Raw genomic sequence first — 20,749 nt, 5'->3', positions numbered from 1 at the left:
TTGTGGAGGCCAAATCACTGCGTGTCTTTAAGACAGAGATAGATAGGTTCTTGATTGATAAGGGGATCAGGGGTTATGGGAAGAAGGCAGGAGAATGGGGATGAGAAAAATATCAGCCATGATTGGATGGCGGAGCAGACGCGATGGGCCAAGTGGCCTAATTCTGCTTCTATATCTTATGGTCTTATTGATTTTAAGTACACTAGTCATAAATCATGAGAATTCCCAGGCAGTTTCGATGGATTCCTGAGATTTGTTTTGGCCTTGACTGAATGAATGGGGCTTTATTCAGGCTGTCCCAATTATTAATCGACAGACAATTAAGTTAACCAACTATGTTCAACACTTAAGCGATCGCTCTCACATTGAGTTTGCCTAAGAGACGCTATTGTCTTAAGGTCAGAACACAAATGGAGCTAGCTCTTATTTCATTATGAGCACTGTTGGGAAGGCCAGCAATTGAAATTGTTGCCTATCCCTAATTGCCCTCGAGAAAGTAGTGGGTGAGCTGCCGCCTTGAACCTCTGCAGTCCATCTGGAGTTAGGGAGTCCCAGGTTTTCCGAGATATGAGGGAAAGTATTGTGATTTACAAATGGGGAGAAAACTTTACATTGCTGAGACATTCAATACATGCATTCTCATGACTGCTAATGTAGCTGGTAACCTTCACTTTACCAGTTGAGATGTGTCTGGTTGGCATTTTGCTCCTTTGAGGTTGAAAACCTATACCAATCCAGAGCTGACAACCCGCATCACAACTGAGACTTGAAGATGGTTGTGTGTTAAGTGGTATAAAATCTTAAAATTTCTGAACTGTCAGATGTTTACCTTACCTACTAGCCTCTTACATTACTGTTGTTACTTTTCCCATCAATAAACAAATTAAATTGGTTAAAATAATCACAAAAAGCAGGTAGTGTGTTCCAACATGATTTAGATTTATGTTGAAAAATGTATCTTAATCATAGCCAGTTTGGTGAAGTTAATCTCTGCATCATAGAAATACATCATATGTTGTTGATTCTTTGCAAGAGACAATTCTTGCTGGTCTATTACAGTGATGGAATCTGGGATCCACTGGATCAAATAGGATCAATCTTCTTGTAAATCTAGGATAAAACCAAGGAGCACAATTAAACTTGAATCACCTGACCAAACATGCTACGAAAATAGCAATTGCCAGTCAAATAATTCTAAACAACATCCAACATTAATGTATTGTATTGCCACAGGAATATTCCAATACTATAACATATATTAGTGTCTTGAATGTAGGGATATAAGGTATTATAGCCAAATTTACAGATGACACCAAAAAAGGTGGGATAGTAAATTACAATGAGGAAATAAAAAATTTACAAATGGATATGGAGTTAGGTGAATGGGCCAAAACTTAGTAGTTAAAGTTCAAGGTGGATAAGTGTGAGGTTATCCATTTTGGTCGGAAAAATGGAAATTCAGCTCATTAGCTAAATGGAGGGAAACTTCAGAATACATCAGTGCAGAGGGATCTGGGTGTCCTGGTTCAAGAATCGCAGAAAACTAGCATGCAGGTACAACAGGTAATAAGGAAGGCAAATGGAATTTTGGCCTTTATAGGAATAAAGAAAGTAGGGAAGTTTTGCTACAACTGTACAAGACATTGGTGAGACCGCCCCTTTCATAGAATCCCTACCATGCAGAAGGAGGCCATTTTGTCCATCGAGTCTGCACCGACCTCCCAAGCTCACACCCTCAACCTATCTCCATAACCCCACCTAACCTTTTTTGGACACTAAGGGGCAATTTATCATGGCTGATTGACCTAACCTGTACATCTTTGGACAGATCGAAACCAGAGCACCCGGAGGAAACCCATGCAGACACGGAGAGAACATACAAACTTCACACAGTCACCCAAGGTCAGGATTGAACCCAGGTCCCTGGCTCCGAGGCAACAGGGCTAACCACTGCACCATCCAAATACTAGGAGTGCTACCTGGAGTACAGTGTACAGTTTTGGTTCCCTTATTTGAGGAGGTATGTAGTTGCATTAGAGGCAGTTCAGTAAAGTTCCTAGATTGATTTCAGAGATGAGGGGTTTGTCTTATTAAGAGAGATTGAGGAGTTTAGACCTATACTCTCGGGTTTAGAAGAATGAGAGGAGATCTATTGAGGTATGCAAAATGATTTAAAAGTATTGACAAAGTAGATGTAGAGCAGATGCTTCCCCTTGTGGGGAAATCTGCAATGAGAGGTCACAGTTTTATGATAAGGGGTGGCAGATGTAAAACAGAGATGAGAAGAAATTACTTCTCTCAAAGGGTTGTGAATCTGTGAAATTCACTACCTGGGATGCAGGGTCATTCAGTAAGTTTAAAGAGGAGATTGACAGAATTTGAATTAGTAATGGGTTGAAGGGTTATGGAGAATGGGCAGGAAAGTGGAGTTGAGGCTGAGAGAGATCAACCGTGATTGTATTGAATGGCAGAGCAGGTTCGAGGGGCTAAATTGCCTATTCCTAGTTCTTACCTTCCGGGAGCAGATGTGGCAGGCTGGGGACATTTCCGGTCCCCAGGGTCAGCATGTGTGCAGGAAGTGTCTCCAGTTACAGCTCCTGGAAGCTCGAGTTTCAGAGCTGGAGCGGCGGCTGGAGACACTGTAGATCATCCGCGAGTCGGAGAGCATTGTGAATAGCACGTATAGAGAGGTGGTCACATTGCAGGCTCAGACTCTACAGGCAGGAAGGGAATGGGTGACCACCAGACAGAGCAAGAGAGTGAGGCAGATAGTGCAGGAATCTCCTGCGGCCATTCCCTGCAGAATAGATATACCACTTTGGACAGTGTTGAGGGGAATGGCCTCTGAGGGGAAAACAGGAACAGCCAAACTCGTGGCACCACGGTTGGTTCTGCTGCAGAGTAGAGGGGTGATAATTGTGACAGTGCAATAGTAAGGGGAATAGACACGCGTTTTTGTGGCTTCAAACGAGACTCCAGGATGGTATGTTGCCTCCCTGGTGCTAGGGCCAAGGATGTCTTGGAGCAGGTATAGGACATTCTGGAGGGGGAGGGTGAACAGCCAGTGGTCGTGGTACACATCAGTACAAACGACATAGGACCTCATCCCTTTTTTTTTTAAACCTAAAAGCAGAATACAGGGAGCGAGGAAGGAAGTTAAGAAATCGGACCTCGAAGGTCGTGAACTCAGGATTACGACCGGTGCCACATGCTAGTCAGAGTAGAAATGACAGGATATATAGGATGAATACGTGGCTGATGGGATGGTGTCAGGGGCAGGGTTTCAGATTCCTGGGGCATTGGGACCGGTTCTGGGGGGGGGGGGGGGGGGGGGGGGGGGGAGGTGGGACCTGTACAAACTGGATGGGTTACACCTGGGCAGGACTGGAACTGATGTCCTAGGTGGGCTATTTGGCAGAGCGGTTGGGGAGTGTTTAAATTAATGTGGCAGGGGGATGGGAACCGATGCAGGAAGTCGGAAGGTAGTAAAACAGAGGCAGAAACAAAAGGCAGTAAGGGGGAACGTGTAAGGCAGAGAAGCCATAATCAAAAATCAAAAAGGGCGACAGTACAAGGTACAGTGACTGAGGGGACCTCAGTGAATAGGCCCAGTAATACTAAAAGGAATAAAACGGGAAGTAAAAACATAAATGGAAAGCGACACGGCAGGTTGTTACATGAAGATTTGGGTTCAACGGCAAGGAAAATTAGGAGAAAAGTTAAGAGGAAAAATAACTTAGGAGAGGTTACTGATCAAGGTGTTAAGATTCAGCACGGTAGCATTGTGGATAGCACAATCGCTTCACAGCTCCAGGGTCCCAGGTTCGATTCCGGCTTGGGTCACTGTCTGTGCGGAGTCTGCACGTTCTCCCCGTGCGTGCGTGGGTTTCCTCCGGGTGCTCCGGTTTCCTCCCACAGTCCGAAGATGTGCAGGTTAGGTGGATTGGCCATGATAAATTGCCCTTAGTGTTGGGTGGGGTTACTGGGTTATGGGGATGGGGTGGAGGTGTTGACCTTGGATAGGGTGCTCTTTCCAAGAGCCGGTGCAGACTCGATGGGCCGAATGGCCTCCTTCTGCACTGTAAAATCTATGAAAAAACAGAGGCTAACATAAGTGTACTTTACCTGAATGTTCGTAGAATTCGGAAAAAGGTAAATGAGTTGATGGATCAAATTATTGTGAATGACTGATTTAGTGGCCATGATAGTGAAACATGGCTAAAGGATAGTCACGACTGGGAGTTAAATATCCAAGGGTATCAAACTATTCGGAAGGACAGAGTGGATGGTAAAAGAGGTGGTGTCGCTCTGTTATTTAAGGATGACATCCGGGCAATAGTAAGGGATGACATTGGTGCTATGGAGGATAAGGTTGAATCCATTTGGGTGGAAACCAGGAATAGTAAGGCGAAAAAGTCACTGATAGGAGTAGTCTATAGGCCACCAAATAGTAACATTGTGGTGGGGCAGGCAATAAACAAAGTAATAACTGATGCATGTAGAAATGGTACAGCAGTTATCATGGGGGATTTTAATCTACATGTCGATTGGTTTAACCAGGTCGGTCAAGGCAGCCTCAAGGAAGAGTTTATAGAATGTATCCGCGCTAGTTTCCAAGAACAGTATGTAATGGAACCTACAAGGGAACAAGCGGTCCTAGATCTGGTTCTGTGTAATGAGACAGGATTGATTAATGATCTCATAGTTAGGGATCCTCTCGGAAGGAGTGATCATAATATGGTGTAATTTAAAATACAGATGGAGGGTGAGAAAGTAAAATCAAACACTAGTGTTTTGTGCTTAAACAAAGGAGATTACAATGGGATGAGAGGAGAGCTAGCTAAGATAGACTGGGAGCAAAGACTTTATGGTGAAACAGTTGAGGAAAAGTGGAGAACCTTCCAAGCGATTTTTCACAGTGCTCAGCAAAGTTTTATACCAACAAAAAGGAAGGACGGTAGAAAGAGGGAAAATCGACTGTGGATATCTAAGGAAATAAGGGAGAGTATCAAATTGAAGGAAAAAGCATACAAAGTGGCAAAGATTAGTGGGATACTAGAGGACTGGGAAATCTTTAGGGGGCAACAGAAAGCTACTAAATAAGCTATAAAGAAGAGTAAGATAGATTATGAGAGTAAACTTGCTCAGAATATAAAACAGATAGTAAAAATTTCTACAAATATATGAAACAAAAAAAAGAGTGGCTAAGGTAAGTATTGGTCCTCTAGAGGATGAGAAGGGAGATTTAATAATGGGAGACGAGGAAATGGCTGAGGTTTTTTGGGTCGTTCTTCACAATGGAAGACACAAATAACATGCCAGTGACTGATGGAAATGAGGCTATGACGGGTGAGGACCTTGAGATGATTGTTATCACTAAGGAAGTAGTGATGGGCAAGCTAATGGGGCTAAAGGTAGACAAGTCTCCTGGCCCTGATGGAATGCCTCCCAGAGTGCTAAAAGAGATGGCTAGGGAAATTGCAAATGCATTAGTGAGAATTTACCAAAATTCACTAGACTCTGTGGTGATCCTGGCGGATTGGAAATTAGCAAACGTGACACCACTGTTAAAAAAGGAGGTAGGCAGAAAGCATGTAATTATAGGCCAGTTAGCTTAACTTCGGTAGTAGGGAAGATGCTGGAATATATCATCAAGGAAGAAATAGAGAGGCATCTGGATGGAAATTGTCCCATTGGGCAGATGCAGCATGGGTTCATAAAGGCAGGTTGTGTCAAACTAATTTAGTGGAATTTTTTGAGGACATTACCAGTGCAGTAGATAACGGGGAGCCAATGGATGTGGTATATCTGGATTTCCAGAACGCTTTTGATAAGGTGCCACACAAAAGGTTGCTGCATCAGATAAAGATGCATGTCATTAAGGGTAAAGTAGTAGCATGGATAGAGGATTGGTTAATTAATAGAAAGCAGAGTGGGGATTGATGGGTGTTTCTCTGGTTGGCAATCAGTAGCTGGTGGTGTCCCTCAGGGATCAGTGTTGGTCCCACAATTGTTCACAATTTACATAGATGATTTGGAGTTGGGGACCAAGTGCAATGTGTCCAAGTTTGCAGACGACACTAAGATGAGTGGTAAAGCAAAAAGTGCAGAGAATACCAGAAGTCTGTAGAGGGATTTGGATAGGTTAAGTGAATGGGCTAGGATCTGGTAGATGGAATACAATGTTGACAAATGTGAGGTTATCCATTTTGGTAGGAATAATAGCAAAAGGGATTATTATTTAAATGATAAAATATTAAAACATGCCACTGTGCAGAGACCTGGGTGTGCTAGTGCATGAGTCGCAAAAAATGGGTTTATAGGTGCAATAGTGATTAAGAAGGCAAATGGAGTTTTGTCCTTCATTGCTAGAGGAATGGAGTTTAAGACTAGGGAGGTTATGCTGCAATTGTATATGGTGTTAGTGAGGCCACACCTGGAGTATTGTGTTCAGTTTTGGTCTCCTTACTTGAGAAAGGACGTACTGGCATTGGAGGTGTGCAGAGGAGATTCACTAGGTTAATCCCAGAGCTGAAGGGGTTGGATTACAAGGACAGGTTGAGTAGACTGGGACTGTACTCGTTGAAATTTAGAAGGATGCGGGGGGATCTTATAGAAACATATAAAATTATGAAGGGAATAGATAGGATAGATGTGGGCAGGTTGTTTTCACTGGCGGGTGAAAGCAGAACTGGGGGGCATAGCCTCAAAATAAGGGCAAGTAGGTTTAGGACTGAGTTTAGGAGGAACTTTTTCACCCAAAGGGTTGTGAATCTATGGAATTCCTTGCCCAGTGAAGCAGTTGAGGCTCCTTCATTAAATGTTTTAAAGATAAAAATAGATAGTTTTTTGAAGAATAAAGGGATTAAGGGTTATGTGTTCGGGCCGGAAAGTGGAGCTGAGTCCAAAAAAGATCAGCCATGATCTCATTGAATGGCGGAGCAGGCTTGAGGGGCCAGATGGCCTACTCCTGCTCCTAGTTCTTATGTTTGCTATATGAAAACATAATAAAATGCAAATTAAATATTATACATAAAGTAACAAGTGAATGAGATAAAGTGTGGTATGCAGACAATCCATTTAACTGAAGAATGATAAATGCTTTATAATAATTTATACCTCGTCCAGAGAATTGTAAGTACAAGATCCTACCTCAAAAGGACAAAAAGTAGGCTGACATCAGTTCATAGCAAATAATTAATTTTCAGTTGAAACAATTCTATCAGTGCCAATTGTACAAAACTCTCCCTCAGATTAAATGAGCATAGCAGTAAATTATACAGTAGCCAGGGGAGAATGCAACAAAAGTTGCACCACAAAGTAGCGCTGTTGATATTAGCTTTACCTAAATGGTGATCGTCCTCACAGTATAAACAAAAGCACCTTAAGAGCTGACCATTACCCATCAATGTAACAGAAAATCTGCCATTTAACTCACAAAACTGGTGAAGTTTTTTCATTGTGCATTCCTCTTGATGAAATTTTGAACTATTCCAGGTAGGAATCTTAAATGAGAACTATCCAAACTAAGTGTGGCTACTGCAAGTAAGGCATGGCTGACCAACCACAGCAGCTGGGGTTCACCAACTCTTCTGGCTCTATCACGTTTCATGCATTTGGCAGTCAAAGATAGGGAGGAATTGTGCAGAATTCCATCCCTTGTTACAACTGAGATCCTATTCCCATATAAAACAATGACTTGTACATGGGAAAACCACAATTGCTATATTCTGGCCAGGATTCTCCGTTTGGGAGACTAAGTATACCCGCTGGGACTGAATAGCAGTGATTTGTGTTTTGTAACCGCTGGAGCTGGAATGACATAGAAACATATGTGGAAAATAGAAGCAGAAGGCCATTTGGCCCTTCGAGCCTGCTCCGCCATTCATTATCCTCCTGGCTGATCATCATGTTCAATACCGAGCCCGCTTTCCCCCCATATCCCTCATCCCTTTAGCCCCAAGAGTTATATCTAATTCCTTCTTGAAATTACACAACGTTTTGGCCTCAACTTTCTGTGGTAGTGAACTCCACAGATTCACCTCTCTCTGGGTGAAGACATTTATCCTCTGCTCAATCCTAAAAGGTTTGCCCCTCATTCCCAAACTACGACCCCTAGTTCTGGACTCCCCCATCATCAGGAACATTCTTTTTGAATCTATCCTGCCCAATCCTGTTTGAATTTTATCAGTTTCTATGAGAACCCCTCTCATTCTTCTAAACGCCTATGAATATTTTAATAATCTTTATTAGTGTCACAAGCAGGCTTACATTAACGCTGTAATGAAGTTACTACGACGCCCGTTTGGGTACACGGAGGGAGAATTCAGAACATCCAGGGAAAATGCTGAAATGCTGGAAGGTCTCAGCAAGTCTGCAGCATCTGTAGGGAGAGAAAAGAGCTAACGTTTTGAGTCAGATGACTCTTTGTCACAGCTTTGACAAAGAGTCATCGGACTCGAAACGTTAGCTCTTTTCTCTCCCTACAGATGCTGCCAGACTTGCTGAGATTTTCCAGCATTTTCCCTTTCGTTTCAGATTCCAGCATCTGCAGTAATTTGCTTTTATTCAGAATGTCCAATTCACCCAACAAGCATGTTTTTGGGGACTTGTGGGAGGAAACCGGAGGAGACCCACATAGACACTGGGAAAACATGCAGACTCCGTACAGACAGTGATCCAAGCCGAAATCAAATCTGGGTCCCTGGTGCTGTGAGGCAACAGTGCAAACCACTGTGCTACCGTGTCACCCATATAATCCTAACCGATTTAGAATCTCCTCATAGGACAGTCCTGCCATCGCAGGAATCAGTCCGGTAATCATAGAATCCCTACAATGCAGAAGGAGACCATTCGACCCATCAGGTCTGCACCGACCCTTCGAAAGACCACCCTACCTAGGCCCAATCCCCCACCCTATTCTTGAAATTTCACCCTAAGGGGCAATTTAGCATGGCCAATCCACCTGACATGCACATTTCTGGACTGTGCATGTGTCCAAATCCATGGGGAAAGTGTAAACGCCACACAGACCCGAGATCGGAATCGAACCAAAGTCCCTGGCGCTCAGAGGCAGCAGTGCTAACCACTGTGCCACCGTCCCTCCCTTTGCTGCACTCCCTCCATAGCAAGAACATCCTTCCTCAGATAAGGACACCAAAACTGCACACAATCCTCCAGATGTGGCTTCACCAATTCCCTATACAATTGCAGTAACACATCCCTATTCCTACACTCAAATCCTTTCACTGTTAAGGCCATCATTTGCCTTCTTTACTGCCTGCTGTACTTGCACACCTACCTTCAGCGATTGATGTCCAAAGACACCAAGGTCTCACTGAGTATCCGCCTCTCTCAATTTGCACCCATTCAAATAATAATCTGCCGTCCTATTTTTGCTACCAATGTGGATAACCTCACATTTATCCACATTATACTGCATCTGCCATGCATATGCCCACTCACTCATCCCGTCCAAATCCTGCTGTAGTTTCTTTGCATCCTCCTCACAGCTCACCCTCCCACCCAACATTGTATAATCTACAAATTTGGAGATAATACATTTAGTTCTCTCGTCCAAATCATTATATATAATGTGAACAGTTGGGGTCCTAGCACAGATCCCTGCGGTATCCCACTGGCTGCCAATCGGAAAAAGATCCATATATTCCAACGTTTTGCTTCCTGTCTGCTAACCAACTTTCATTCCATCAAGACATACCCGCAATCCCATGCACTTTAACTTTACATAGTAATCTGCGGTGTGAAACTTTATCAAAAGCCTTCTGAAAGTCTAAATAAACCACATCCGCCAGTTCTCCCTGGTCAACTCTACTAGTTACATCTTTAAAGAATTTTAGTAGATTTGTCAAGCATGATTTATCTTTCATAAATGCATGCTGACTCTGTCTAATTATACCACTGCTTTCCAATTGCTGTGCTATGAAATCCTTGACAAACTCTTGCAATTTCCCTGCTACCAACGTCAGGCTCACTGGTCGAAAGTTCCCTGTTTTCTCTCTACCTCCCTTTTTGAATAGTGGAGTTATATTAGGTACCCTCTAATCTGGAGGAACCATTCCAGAGGCCAAAGAATTTGGAAAAATGACCAATGGATCTACTATTTCTAGGGCCACTTCCTTAAATACTCTGGGATGAAGATTATTAGGCCCAGGCAATTTGTCTGCCTTCAATCCCATTAATTTCTTCAAAACCATTTCTTTACTAATACTAATTTCTTTCGGCTCCTCACTGAAACTTGTGTTTCTTAGAACTTCCGGTACATTATTCGTGTCTTCCTTTGAAGACGAAAGCAAAGTATGAATTTCGTTCCTCAGCCATTTCTTTATTCCCCGTTATGAATTCCCCTATTTCTGACTGTAAGGGGCCTACATTAGTTTTTAATCAATCTTTTTCTCTTTACATATCTATAGAAACTTTTACATTCAGATTTCTTTTCCCTGTTAGCTTACTTTCATATTATATTTTCCCCTTCTTAATCAATCCTTTGGTTTGCCTTTATTGAATTTTAAACTGTGCTAAACTTTAAACTGCAAGTTAGTGCTAAAGAGCTGGGCAGCTGGAGATGTTTTTAAGTGCTCCACTTACCACATACTCACTGCAGCCACGTAGATGGTTCAGAGAAGACCTGCCCCCCCAAGGTTGCGAGTCAGAGGTGGATCCACTGTTCGATGCCAACAAGGATAGGAAGGATACTCTCTGCCCCAGGGTGGGCCGCAGACTCAAGCCCGCCATCCTGAACTATCCTGGGAGGTGGTGGCAGAGGACGTCAGTGTTGCCAGCATCACCAGGAGGATCACTGGTGATCCTGAGGGGTGGGGATCACTGAGCGGGGCAGAGAAACAGACAGGGATCAAAAGGCCAAGGCCCTTTGGCTGGGGTGAACTCTGCTAATCCTCTGCTGCCTCTGCAGTGGGTCTTTGATTGGGAGGGGTGCCAACACTGGTGCACCACTGACTGAGCTTTGCCATGCCCACCCCTTGATGATAGATCTGGGGTATGAAGGTGCCATACGCTGGGTGAGCTCCCTGATGACCGGAGGCTCTGAGCATTCACAGGACACAATGAGCAGCCAGCAGTGTGAATAGCCAATGGTCTGTAAGTAGCACCAAAGGGATGCGTTTAAATCACATTCTGCAGCAATGTTGGTCTTAGCCAGGCCACCCTGATTCTGAAGGGGACACCCAGTCCACGGACTTGGCACCAATAATTCTTCGCTATTGCCCCTGATTCGGGCAGCCAACCCACCAGAGGGCCAAACAATTTTAGAGGCTTTTTGAGAGTTTTTTTTAGCCTCCTGCTCCCCCTCAGCAGACTTGGCGCCCAGTTCCCCGCTTGTAAATACTTGCGCCAGTTTGCGCCCGTGAGACCTCTGCCTAAGAGAGGCGGAGCATCACAGAGTGGTGGAGCATAAAGTGGAACATGCAAATGGTGGTTTTTTCATGGACTTGGCAGTGCAGGGCACAAACTTTGACAACGCCACCAGCGAGTGATCAGAGCATGGGGTCGGAATCAACACCCGGTGCAAAATGCATTTTTTCCATGCCGCGCGATTCTCTGCGTGATCGGGATTCTCTCTAGCTGGTGTCGCAAAGCGGAGAATTCAGCCCTATATATTCTGTTACAAGTGTTGAGGACTTTTTGGACCACAGCAAATTTTATTAAATAAAGTACTGTCGATGTTGTCATCGAACATCATGGCAACAACTTACTGGTTATGTGCTGTGTGATTGGTTTCCATTGCAAAAAGGAAGCTGTTCTCCTATTAGTGCCCATTCCTTCAATAAGCTGGCTGGCTGACAGAAACCTCAAGATCTTGATAAATAATTTGATTCTATCAACTCAACTGTTAGCTTTATTGATGTACATAATTAGGTATGGACTCAAATTAAACTAGTGACCAATGGTGTCCCACAAAGAACTGTGCTGGACTATGGGACTTTCTGAGAAGGCACGTTCCGACCTTCCCGCTCCTGCCATCATGGGGGATACAGGACAGGGTAGTTTCCAGAACATGGGTGGGAGAGGGGAAAGTATCAGATATCTACAAAGAACTTATGGAGTTGGAGGAAACTCAGATAGAGGAACTAAAGGGCAAGTGGGAAGATGAGCTAGGGGGAGAGATAGAGACGGGCCTGTGGGCGGATATCTTAAGCAGGGTTAACACGTCCTCATCATGTGCCAGGCTTAGCCTGATACAACTTAAGGTAGTTAACCGGGCACACATGACGGTGGCCCGGACGAGCAAGTTCTTTGGGGTAGAGGGCAGGTGTGCGAGGTGAGCGGGGGCCTCAGCAAACTATGTCCATATATTTTGGGCATGTCCGAAGCTTAGAGAGTTTTGGCAGGGTTTTGCTAAGGCAATGTCCACAATACTTGAAACACGGGTGGTGCTGAGTCCAGAGGTAGCGATCTTTGGAGTGCCAGAAGAGCCAGGAGTCCAGGGGTGAGAGAGGCTGGCGTTTTGGCCGTTGCCTCTCTGGTAGCCCAGAGACGGATACTGTTACGGATCCGGTTCCGGGGCTGGTTTAGCACAGCGGGCTAAACAGCTGGCTTGTAATGCAGAACAAGGCAGCAGCGCGGGTTCAATTCCCCTACCGGCCTCCCCGAACAGGCGCCGGAATATGGCGACTAGGTTCTTTTCACAGTAACTTCATTGGAGCCTACTTGAGGCAATAAGCGATTATTGTTATTAATATGGAGGAACTCGAAGCCCTCGAAATTAGAGACCTGGGTTAGTGACATGTCTGGGTTTTTCATTCTCGAGAAAATAAAGTTTGCCCTAAGAGGGTCAACGTTAGGGTTCGTCTGGAGGTGGCAGCCATTCGCCGACTTTCTTGGAGAAAAAGCAGAGGCAGAAATCTGGGGGGGGGGGGGGGGGGCGGTTAGGCTATTGCTTCATTGATTGGGGGTGCGAAGAACGCGATAGGGATGGAAATGTTTTATGTACCATGTTTATGTTGCTGTTATTGTTATTAGTATAAAAACTACAAATACCCTAATAAAATGTTTTTAACAAAAAGATCTGTGCTGGACTTTAATATTCACTATATTATGATTCGTTAACACAATAGCAAGCCATTGATCCAGGTTTGCTGATGATACAAAGATTGTTGGCATAAAAAGTGATGTAGATGGGAGCATAAAATTAGAGATATTGACAGATTGAGTGATCAAAACTGTAGCAGATGGATTTCCACACAAGTGTGTGGCCATATATTTTGGACAAAAACAAAGGATACATCTGAATATCCTTCAAAATGGTGAAAAGCTCACAAAGGTTGAAGTCCAAAGAGATTTAGTGGTCCATGTACATAATCACTAAAATGGAGTGGTTAGGTGCAAAATAGTACCAAGAAGGTGAAATGAATGATCTCGGAAGGAGTGCAGCAAATTGATCAGAATGCAACTAGGTCTCCAAGTTGAGAAACAGTTACCTAAATTAGGTCAAGGGGCTATTTGATTGTGTTTTTGAAAAGAATTTTTGAAGGAATTAAGAAGATAGAAAATTAATAGAAAACCTTTTCAGTTGATGGAGAAGTCCAGGACAAGGAGACATAGCCATTAAATGAGAGCCAAGGGGCTGTTTAGCACAGAGCTAAACCGCTGGCTTTGAAAGCAGACCAAGCAGGCCAGCAGCACGGTTCAATTCCTTTAACAGCCTCCGGAATGTGGCGACTAGGGGCTTTTCACAGTAACTTCATTTGAACCCTACTCGTGACAATAAGCAATTTTCATTTTCAAGTCCTTCCAGAGAATAGTTAGAGACACTTCTTCACAAAAAAGGTGGTAACTGTGCCTGGGCAGCACGGTAGCACAGTGATTAGCACTGTTGCTTCGCAGTGCCAGGGCCCCAGGTTCAAATTCGGCTTGGGCCACTGTCTGTGTGGAGTCTGCACATTCCCTGCGTGTCTGCATGGGTTTCCTCCAGGTGCTCCGGTTTCCTCCCACAAGTCACGAAAGACATGCTATTAGGCAAATTGGACATTCTGAATTCTCCCACTGTGTACCCGAACTGGCGCCGGAGTGTGGCGACTAGTAGATTTTCCACAGTAACTTCATTGCAGTGTTAATGTAAGCCTACTTGTGACACTAATAAAGATTATTCTAAAAGTGTCTAATTCTCCTGTAAAACAGTGGATGCCAGCTCAATTAATACCTTTAAATTTGAGATTGAGCAATTTTTGTTAGTCCAAAGGCATTAAAGGATATGGAGCCAAGGCAAATGAATGGAGCTAGGTGCAAGAAAGAAGCAAGTACCCTTCCAACTATTCAGGTGTTAAAAACTGAATCAAATTTCCCAAAGGAGGACAGTTAATGTAAGTCTACTTGTGACAATAAAATTATTATTATTAACAAAAAAATGAACAGAAAAAGATGCACCATCCCTAGGAAAGGAACTTTTTATTGCACTGGTAAAGAGTCAAATGAGTACTATCCTGATATCAGAAACATGTTGGTGGAACTACATGCATGTTGATTATCTACATTGGTATTTTACACTTACTCCAAAATGAGGATACTAAACCAGGAAAAATAAAGTGTCCTAGAGCTCTTGAAGTGACAAACAGTAAATGCTCATGGTCAAGCAGAAATAGAGTACTCAGAATAGAAATCTCCCTCCTGGTCTTCAAAGTTTAAAATTAAGAACACACTCAAAAGTAACTGCCAGAAATATGAATTTGCATAGTCCAACAATAACCAAAATGACTATGCCATTGCTCATAAGCAATGATTAAACTCTTATTCAAATTATGATGGTCTCATATTTATATTTTAAAACATTAGTTCCTGACCTCATCATTCTCAATTGTTGTCAGGACATTTGAAAATGTTCGTCAAGTTCTCCAGGTCTTCACTCTGGATATTAACTTCTTTCATAATTGTCGATATGAACAGTTCGGAGGTGAGCCTCTGCACAGATTCCTGTAGTAGTGAAATCTTCACAGTTAGCCTGCATTAAAACAGATATTCTGATTGTAAGAAAACATTTAAAAACAGGTTTGAATTTGCTCAATATTCAAACAGTCTCCTTCAAAAAGATTTTACAGAGATTTTTTTAAAATATCAATTTTTACACATCTGATAATAGGTACATAAAATATGAAAAAGTAAAAGCTCTCAACAAAGTAGTTGCTAGCTAATCAGATCAGAACATTTAGGCTATCTATGAATCTGGGACACAAAATTAAGCAATTTCAATCGACAAAGAAGCTTATTCTATACATTATTTTCCAACAGAAATACACCCTCCGTGGTTGCTTGCCTTTTTGTTAAAAAACATATTTTTATTCGACAAATTTTCAACATTTTCACATTACAAAAACCCCAACAATCCCAAACAAACAAACAACCCCCCCCCCACCGAAAGCCTTGCTTCCTCAGCAGTCAACGGTAACCAACTATCGAAAGTGAATGGTGAACAAACCCCAATAATTGTAGAACCCCTCCTTCACCCCCTCAGATCAAACCTCACCTTCTCCAGGGTCAAAAACCCCAGCAGGTCCCGCCACGTCGAGGCACAGAGTGGAGAAGCTGTCCTCCACCCCAACAAGAGCTGCCTATGAGAGATCAGAGAGGCGAAGGCTAAAACACCTGCCCAGGTTTCCCCGTCCGCAGCTCAGGCTGGTCCGACACTCCAAATATGGCTTCCAGGAGACTGGGCTCCACATCCACATGTAAAACCCCTGAGATTGTACTGAACATCGCCCTCCAAAACCTCTCCAGCTTTGGACAGGACCAAAATATATGAACATGGTTCTCGGGGGGGCCCCTCCCACATCACTTACAGACATCCTCCACTCCCTCGAACAGCCGGCTCATCCTTGATTGTGTGACCCTATACGTTACCTTCAGCTGTAACAGCCCCAACCTCGCACATGAGGCCGAGGCGCTCACCTGACGCAGCACCTCACACCACTGTCCCTCTTCCAGCGCCACCCCCAGCTCTTCCTCCCACTTTGCCTTAATTCCCTCTCTCCCAGCTCCTCATCACCCCCCCCCCCCCCCCCCCCCCCCCCCCCCCCCCGGAGCAATTCCTTCATTTCCTTTATCTCTCTCTCGTCGCATCCCTGAAACCTTCATCCATCCTCCTTAGATCAAACCCATGATGCCCCCTAATCGGCATCCCCCCTGACCCACCCTCCAGCTTAAGTGTCTCGAAATCTTCAACGTGATCATCACCACGTGACTCACCAAGTACTTTCTTGGGGCCTTCGGGATCACCACATTTGCCGCTCAATACGAAAACAGCACATTTGGGGTACCGCAGAGATCAGTGCTGGGACCCCAGTTATTCACAATCTATTAATGATTTATCTGAGGGAACTAAATGTGATATCTCTAAATTTGCAGATGACACCAAACTGGATTGGAGGGTGAGCTGTGAGGAGGATGCAGAGATGCTTCAGTGATTTGGACAAGTTGAGCGAATGGGCAAATGCATGGTAGATGCAGTATAATGCGGATAAATATGAGGTTACCCATTTTGGTAGAGTAAACAGGAAGGCAGATTGTCTGAATGGCGATAGATTGAGAGAGGGAAATGTGCATCGAGACCTGGGTGTCCTTGTACACCAGTCACCGAAAGTAAGCATGAAGGGCGCAGACAGTAAAGAAAACAAATGGTATGCTGGCCTTCACAGCAAGGGGATTCGAGTACAGTACAGCAGCAGGGATATCTTACTGCAATCATACATGGTCTTGCAGCAGGGATATCTTACTGCAATCATACAAGGCCTTGGTGAGGCCTCACCTGAATAGTGTGTGCAATTTTAGTCTCCGTATCTGAGGAAGGATGTTCTTGTTCTAGAGGGAGTGCACAAAGGTTTACCACACTGATTTCTGCGATGGCAAGACCGAGGTATGAGGAGAGATTGCGTCGGTGATGATTTTTTTGTTCAGAAGAATGGTTTTGGGAGGAGGGGGGGGGGGGGGGGGGGGGGAGGGAGGAGAGAGAGAAAGAGAGAGACTGATACTCACAGAAACCTATAAAATTTGAACAGGAGTAGATAGGATAACTGCAGGAAGGATGTTCCTGATGGCAGGAAAGTCCAGAACTAGGGGTCACAGTCCAAGGATACGGATTAAACCATTTAGGATTGACATGAGGAGAATTTCTCCACCCAGAGAGTGGTGAGCATGTGGAATTTACCACCACAGGAAGCAGAGGAGGCCAAAACATTGTATGTTTTCAAGAAGCAGTTACATATAGCTGGAGGGGGAAGGGATAAATAGTGGGCAGCACGGTAGCATAGTGGTTTAGCATTATGTCTTCACAGTGCCAGGATCCCAGGTTCGATTCCCGGCTTGGGCCACTGTCTGTGCAGAATCTTCACGTTCTCCCCGTGTCTGCGTGCGTTTCCTCCGGGTGCTCCGGTTTCCTCCCACAAGTTCTGAAAGATGTGCTATTAGGTAATTTGGACATACTGAATTCTCCCACCGTGTACCTGAACAGGCGCCGGAATGTGGCGACTAGGGGCTTTCCACAGTAACTTCATTGCAGTGTTAATGTAAGCCTACATGTGACAATAAAGATTATTATATAGCACTTTTAACACAGTAAAATGTCTTGTGGTGCTTCGCAGAAGTTTCAAACAAAATTTGACAGTGCCATGTGAGGAAATGTTAGGACAAGTTTCAAAAACTTGGTGAAGGAGGCAGGTTTTAAACAGTGACTTAAAGGAGGAGCTATAGAGATGCAAAGAAGTTTTGGGAGAACATTCTAGAATTTAGGGCCTATATAGTTGAAGGCATTTGAAGTTGGAGAGATCAGTCAAGGATCCACAAAAAAACAAACTGGTGGAGTTCACAGCTTATAGGAAGGAGGTAGGAACAGAGCGAGAAGTTTAAGAGATTGGGTGAGGCAAGGCCATGGATGAGTTTGTAAACAAGGAAGGACATTTTAAAATCAAAGCATAGCCAGATTCTTAGCTAACATAGGCCAGCAAGGACAGAGTGGTGAACCAGGACTTGGTGGGAGTTAGGATACAAACACGAGTGCTTTGGATGAGTTTATCGAGGATGGAAAATGGGACAAAATGACCACTATGTTAACTGCCAGTAAACTATTGGGCAGCTACAGAACTGTGAAGCAGACATGCCACTTTTTGTGATACTTTTTTCCAGTTTTAATTTTCTTCATCTTTCATTTCTAGTTTGTATAGTGGAGATAGTCAGTCTTATAAACAGAACAGAGGACTTTTAGCTACACAACCTTAAATTTCTGATATAAACCAACACTGCATTGTGAAAAATGATTTCCATCATTCACTTTATAGATGCATATAAATTTCACAGCAGATGACTTCAGCAAGTTTTGGCTTGATACAATGAACTTTAGAAATCTTGTGCTTCAAACATCCACGCTTGCAAGATGTCACGTTAAACACTATTTACTGACAATCAGTGTTATTATCTGAAATAGTTTGCAACATATGGGGAATGCAGATTTTTTAATCTACCTGCAATTTTCTGTAAACAAGCTGAGGTTATATAAACAGCCATAAATGCACACCTTTTAATAAAAAATTTAACAGGGAGGGTAACCAGAACAGGTAATCAAGTTCCCTCATCTAAATGGAGGGGGGCACGGCTTCACAGCTCCAGGGTCCCAGGTTCGATTCCCGGCTTGGGTCACTGCCTGTAGAGTTTACACTTTCTCCCCGTGTCTGCGTGGGTTTCCTCCGGGTGCTCCGGTTTCCTCCCACAGTTCAAAGACGTGCATGTTAGGTGGATTGGCCTTGCTAAATTGCCCTTAGTGTCCTAAAAGGTTGGTTGGTTTAAGGGGATAGGGTGGGGGTGTGGGCTTAGGTAGGGTGCTCTTTCCAATGGCCTTTGCAGACTCGATGGGCCAAATGGCCTCCTTGTGTACTGTAAATTATATGAAATCATTAAATGTAAACGTCGCCCATTTGCAGAGGATCATAGGCTGCTCTCCCCTTTGAGAGAGAGGTGATTGGTGATGATTTAACCTGAGGGTCATCACACCTCAGGTGAGGGGCGAGGTTGAGAAAGCAATGCCTTCATGAATAACCTCAGCTGGTACAGAAATTGAACACGGACTGTTGCCGTCACTCCGCATCACGAACCAATTGAGCTAACCAACTAATAGTTTGGGTCCTAGATAAAGAGATTCAGAGCTGCAAACACTAGATACAATTCAAGGAATCATGCTATCAAAAATCTACATAAATACTTAATTTTCTCAGAGCAAGCTGAATCAAGCAATACTAAAGATTACATTTTCCAGTCACAAAGGAGTTTATTTTTTTAATAACAAAGCCTTGAACAGGATTTCCCAGCTGTGCATCGTATCAAAGACTACCTGCAACCAATCAACATGTTTTCTTCTTCCAAATTAAAAACCACAGACTTTTCTGAGACAGTATTTGTCTAAACCTTTTAACCAAAACACCTCTGCAACTGCATGATTTCTCCGATTTGCTCCTACAAATTAAAAACTCATATAGAAGACCAATGATTATAGAAACATTTAGTCACCTGATGCTGAGAGAATAGGACTCATTTGACATCTGTTTACAACCAGTGCAACTTAATGGAAAACTTTGAATTATTTAAGCTTAAAAAGAGACAGGAGCTGCAATTATAGACATGAAAATATTATAAACAGCTTTTACTGACTAACTTAAAGACAAAATTGTCAAAGCTTTTTAGTACAAATATGTAAATGCTTCATGTTCCAGAAAAGCTAAAAGCACATAAATGCTTTGGTAGCTTACATAAGAACAAAGAAAAGTACAGCACAGGAACAAGCCTGTGCCGACCATGCTGCCCGTCTAAACTAAAATCTTCTACACTTCCTGGGTCCATCCCTCTATCCCCATCCTATTCATGTATTTGTCAAGATGCCACTTAAACATCACTATCGTCCCTGCTTCCACCACCTCCTCTGCAGCGAGTTCCAGGCCCCCGCTACCCTCTGTGTAAAAAACTTGCCTCGAAAATCTCCTCTAAACCTTGCCCATCGCACCTTAAACATATGCCCCCTAGTAATTGACCCCTCTACCCTGGGGAAAAGCCTCTGACTATCCACTCTGTCTATGCCCATCATAATTTTGTAGATAGAACATTAAAGCGCAGTGCAGGCCCTTCGGCCCTCGATGTTGCGCCGACCTGATGAACCACTCTAAAGCCCATCTCACTATTCCCTTATCGTCCATATGTCTATCCAATGACCATTTGAATGCCCTTAGTGTTGGCGAGTCTACTACTGTTGCAGGCAGGGCATTCCACGCCCTTACTACTCTCTGAGTAAAGAACCTACCTCTGACATCTGTCCTATATCTATCTCCCCTCAATTTAAAGCAATGCCCCGCTCCTCATAGTTAATGCCCTCCTCGTGCCAGACATCACCATCCGAGGAAAAAGGCTCTCGCTGTCCGCCCTATCTAATCCTCTGATCATCTTGTATGCCTCAATTAAGTCACCTCTTAACCTTCTTCTCTCTCATGAAAACAGTCTCAAGTCCCTCAGTCTTCCCTCAAAAGATCTTCCCTCCATACCAGGCAACATTCTGGTAAATCTCCTCTGCACCCTTTCCAATGCTTCCACATCCTTCCTATAATGCGGCGACCAGAATTGCACGCAATACTCCAAATGCGGCCGCACCAGAGTTTTGTACAGGTGCAACATGACCTCATGGCTCCGAAACTCAATCCCTCTACCAATAAAAGCTAACACACCGTGCGCCTTCTTAACAACCCTCTCA

The 20,749-nt window shown here is 43.8% G+C and overlaps 1 protein-coding gene across 4 annotated transcripts in view; it reads right to left on the bottom strand.

The window, feature by feature from the left end:
• Window positions 1-918: 918 nt before the first annotated feature.
• rpap2 (RNA polymerase II associated protein 2) overlaps window positions 919-20,749 on the bottom strand; it is a 115,136-nt gene continuing 95,305 nt past the window's right edge. For 3 of the 4 annotated variants that reach the window (XR_005460292.1, XM_038793823.1, XM_038793822.1), the window contains 2 exons: window positions 14,817-14,974; window positions 919-1,110 (listed from right to left, as the gene is read on the bottom strand). Coding sequence is in view for 2 of the 4 variants with exons in the window: in XM_038793823.1 (XP_038649751.1) it covers window positions 14,827-14,974 (148 nt within the window). In the remaining 2 variants the exon portion in view is untranslated. The remainder of the gene's footprint in view (window positions 1,111-14,816; window positions 14,975-20,749) is intronic. The other variant, XR_005460293.1, reaches the window with a different exon arrangement.

Source organism: Scyliorhinus canicula, chromosome 4 (genome assembly GCF_902713615.1).
Source record: "Scyliorhinus canicula chromosome 4, sScyCan1.1, whole genome shotgun sequence".
In the NCBI taxonomy this organism is placed as follows: domain Eukaryota; kingdom Metazoa; phylum Chordata; class Chondrichthyes; order Carcharhiniformes; family Scyliorhinidae; genus Scyliorhinus; species Scyliorhinus canicula.
Note: the sequence above shows the minus strand (reverse complement) of the source record. Positions and strands in the feature narration are given on the sequence as shown.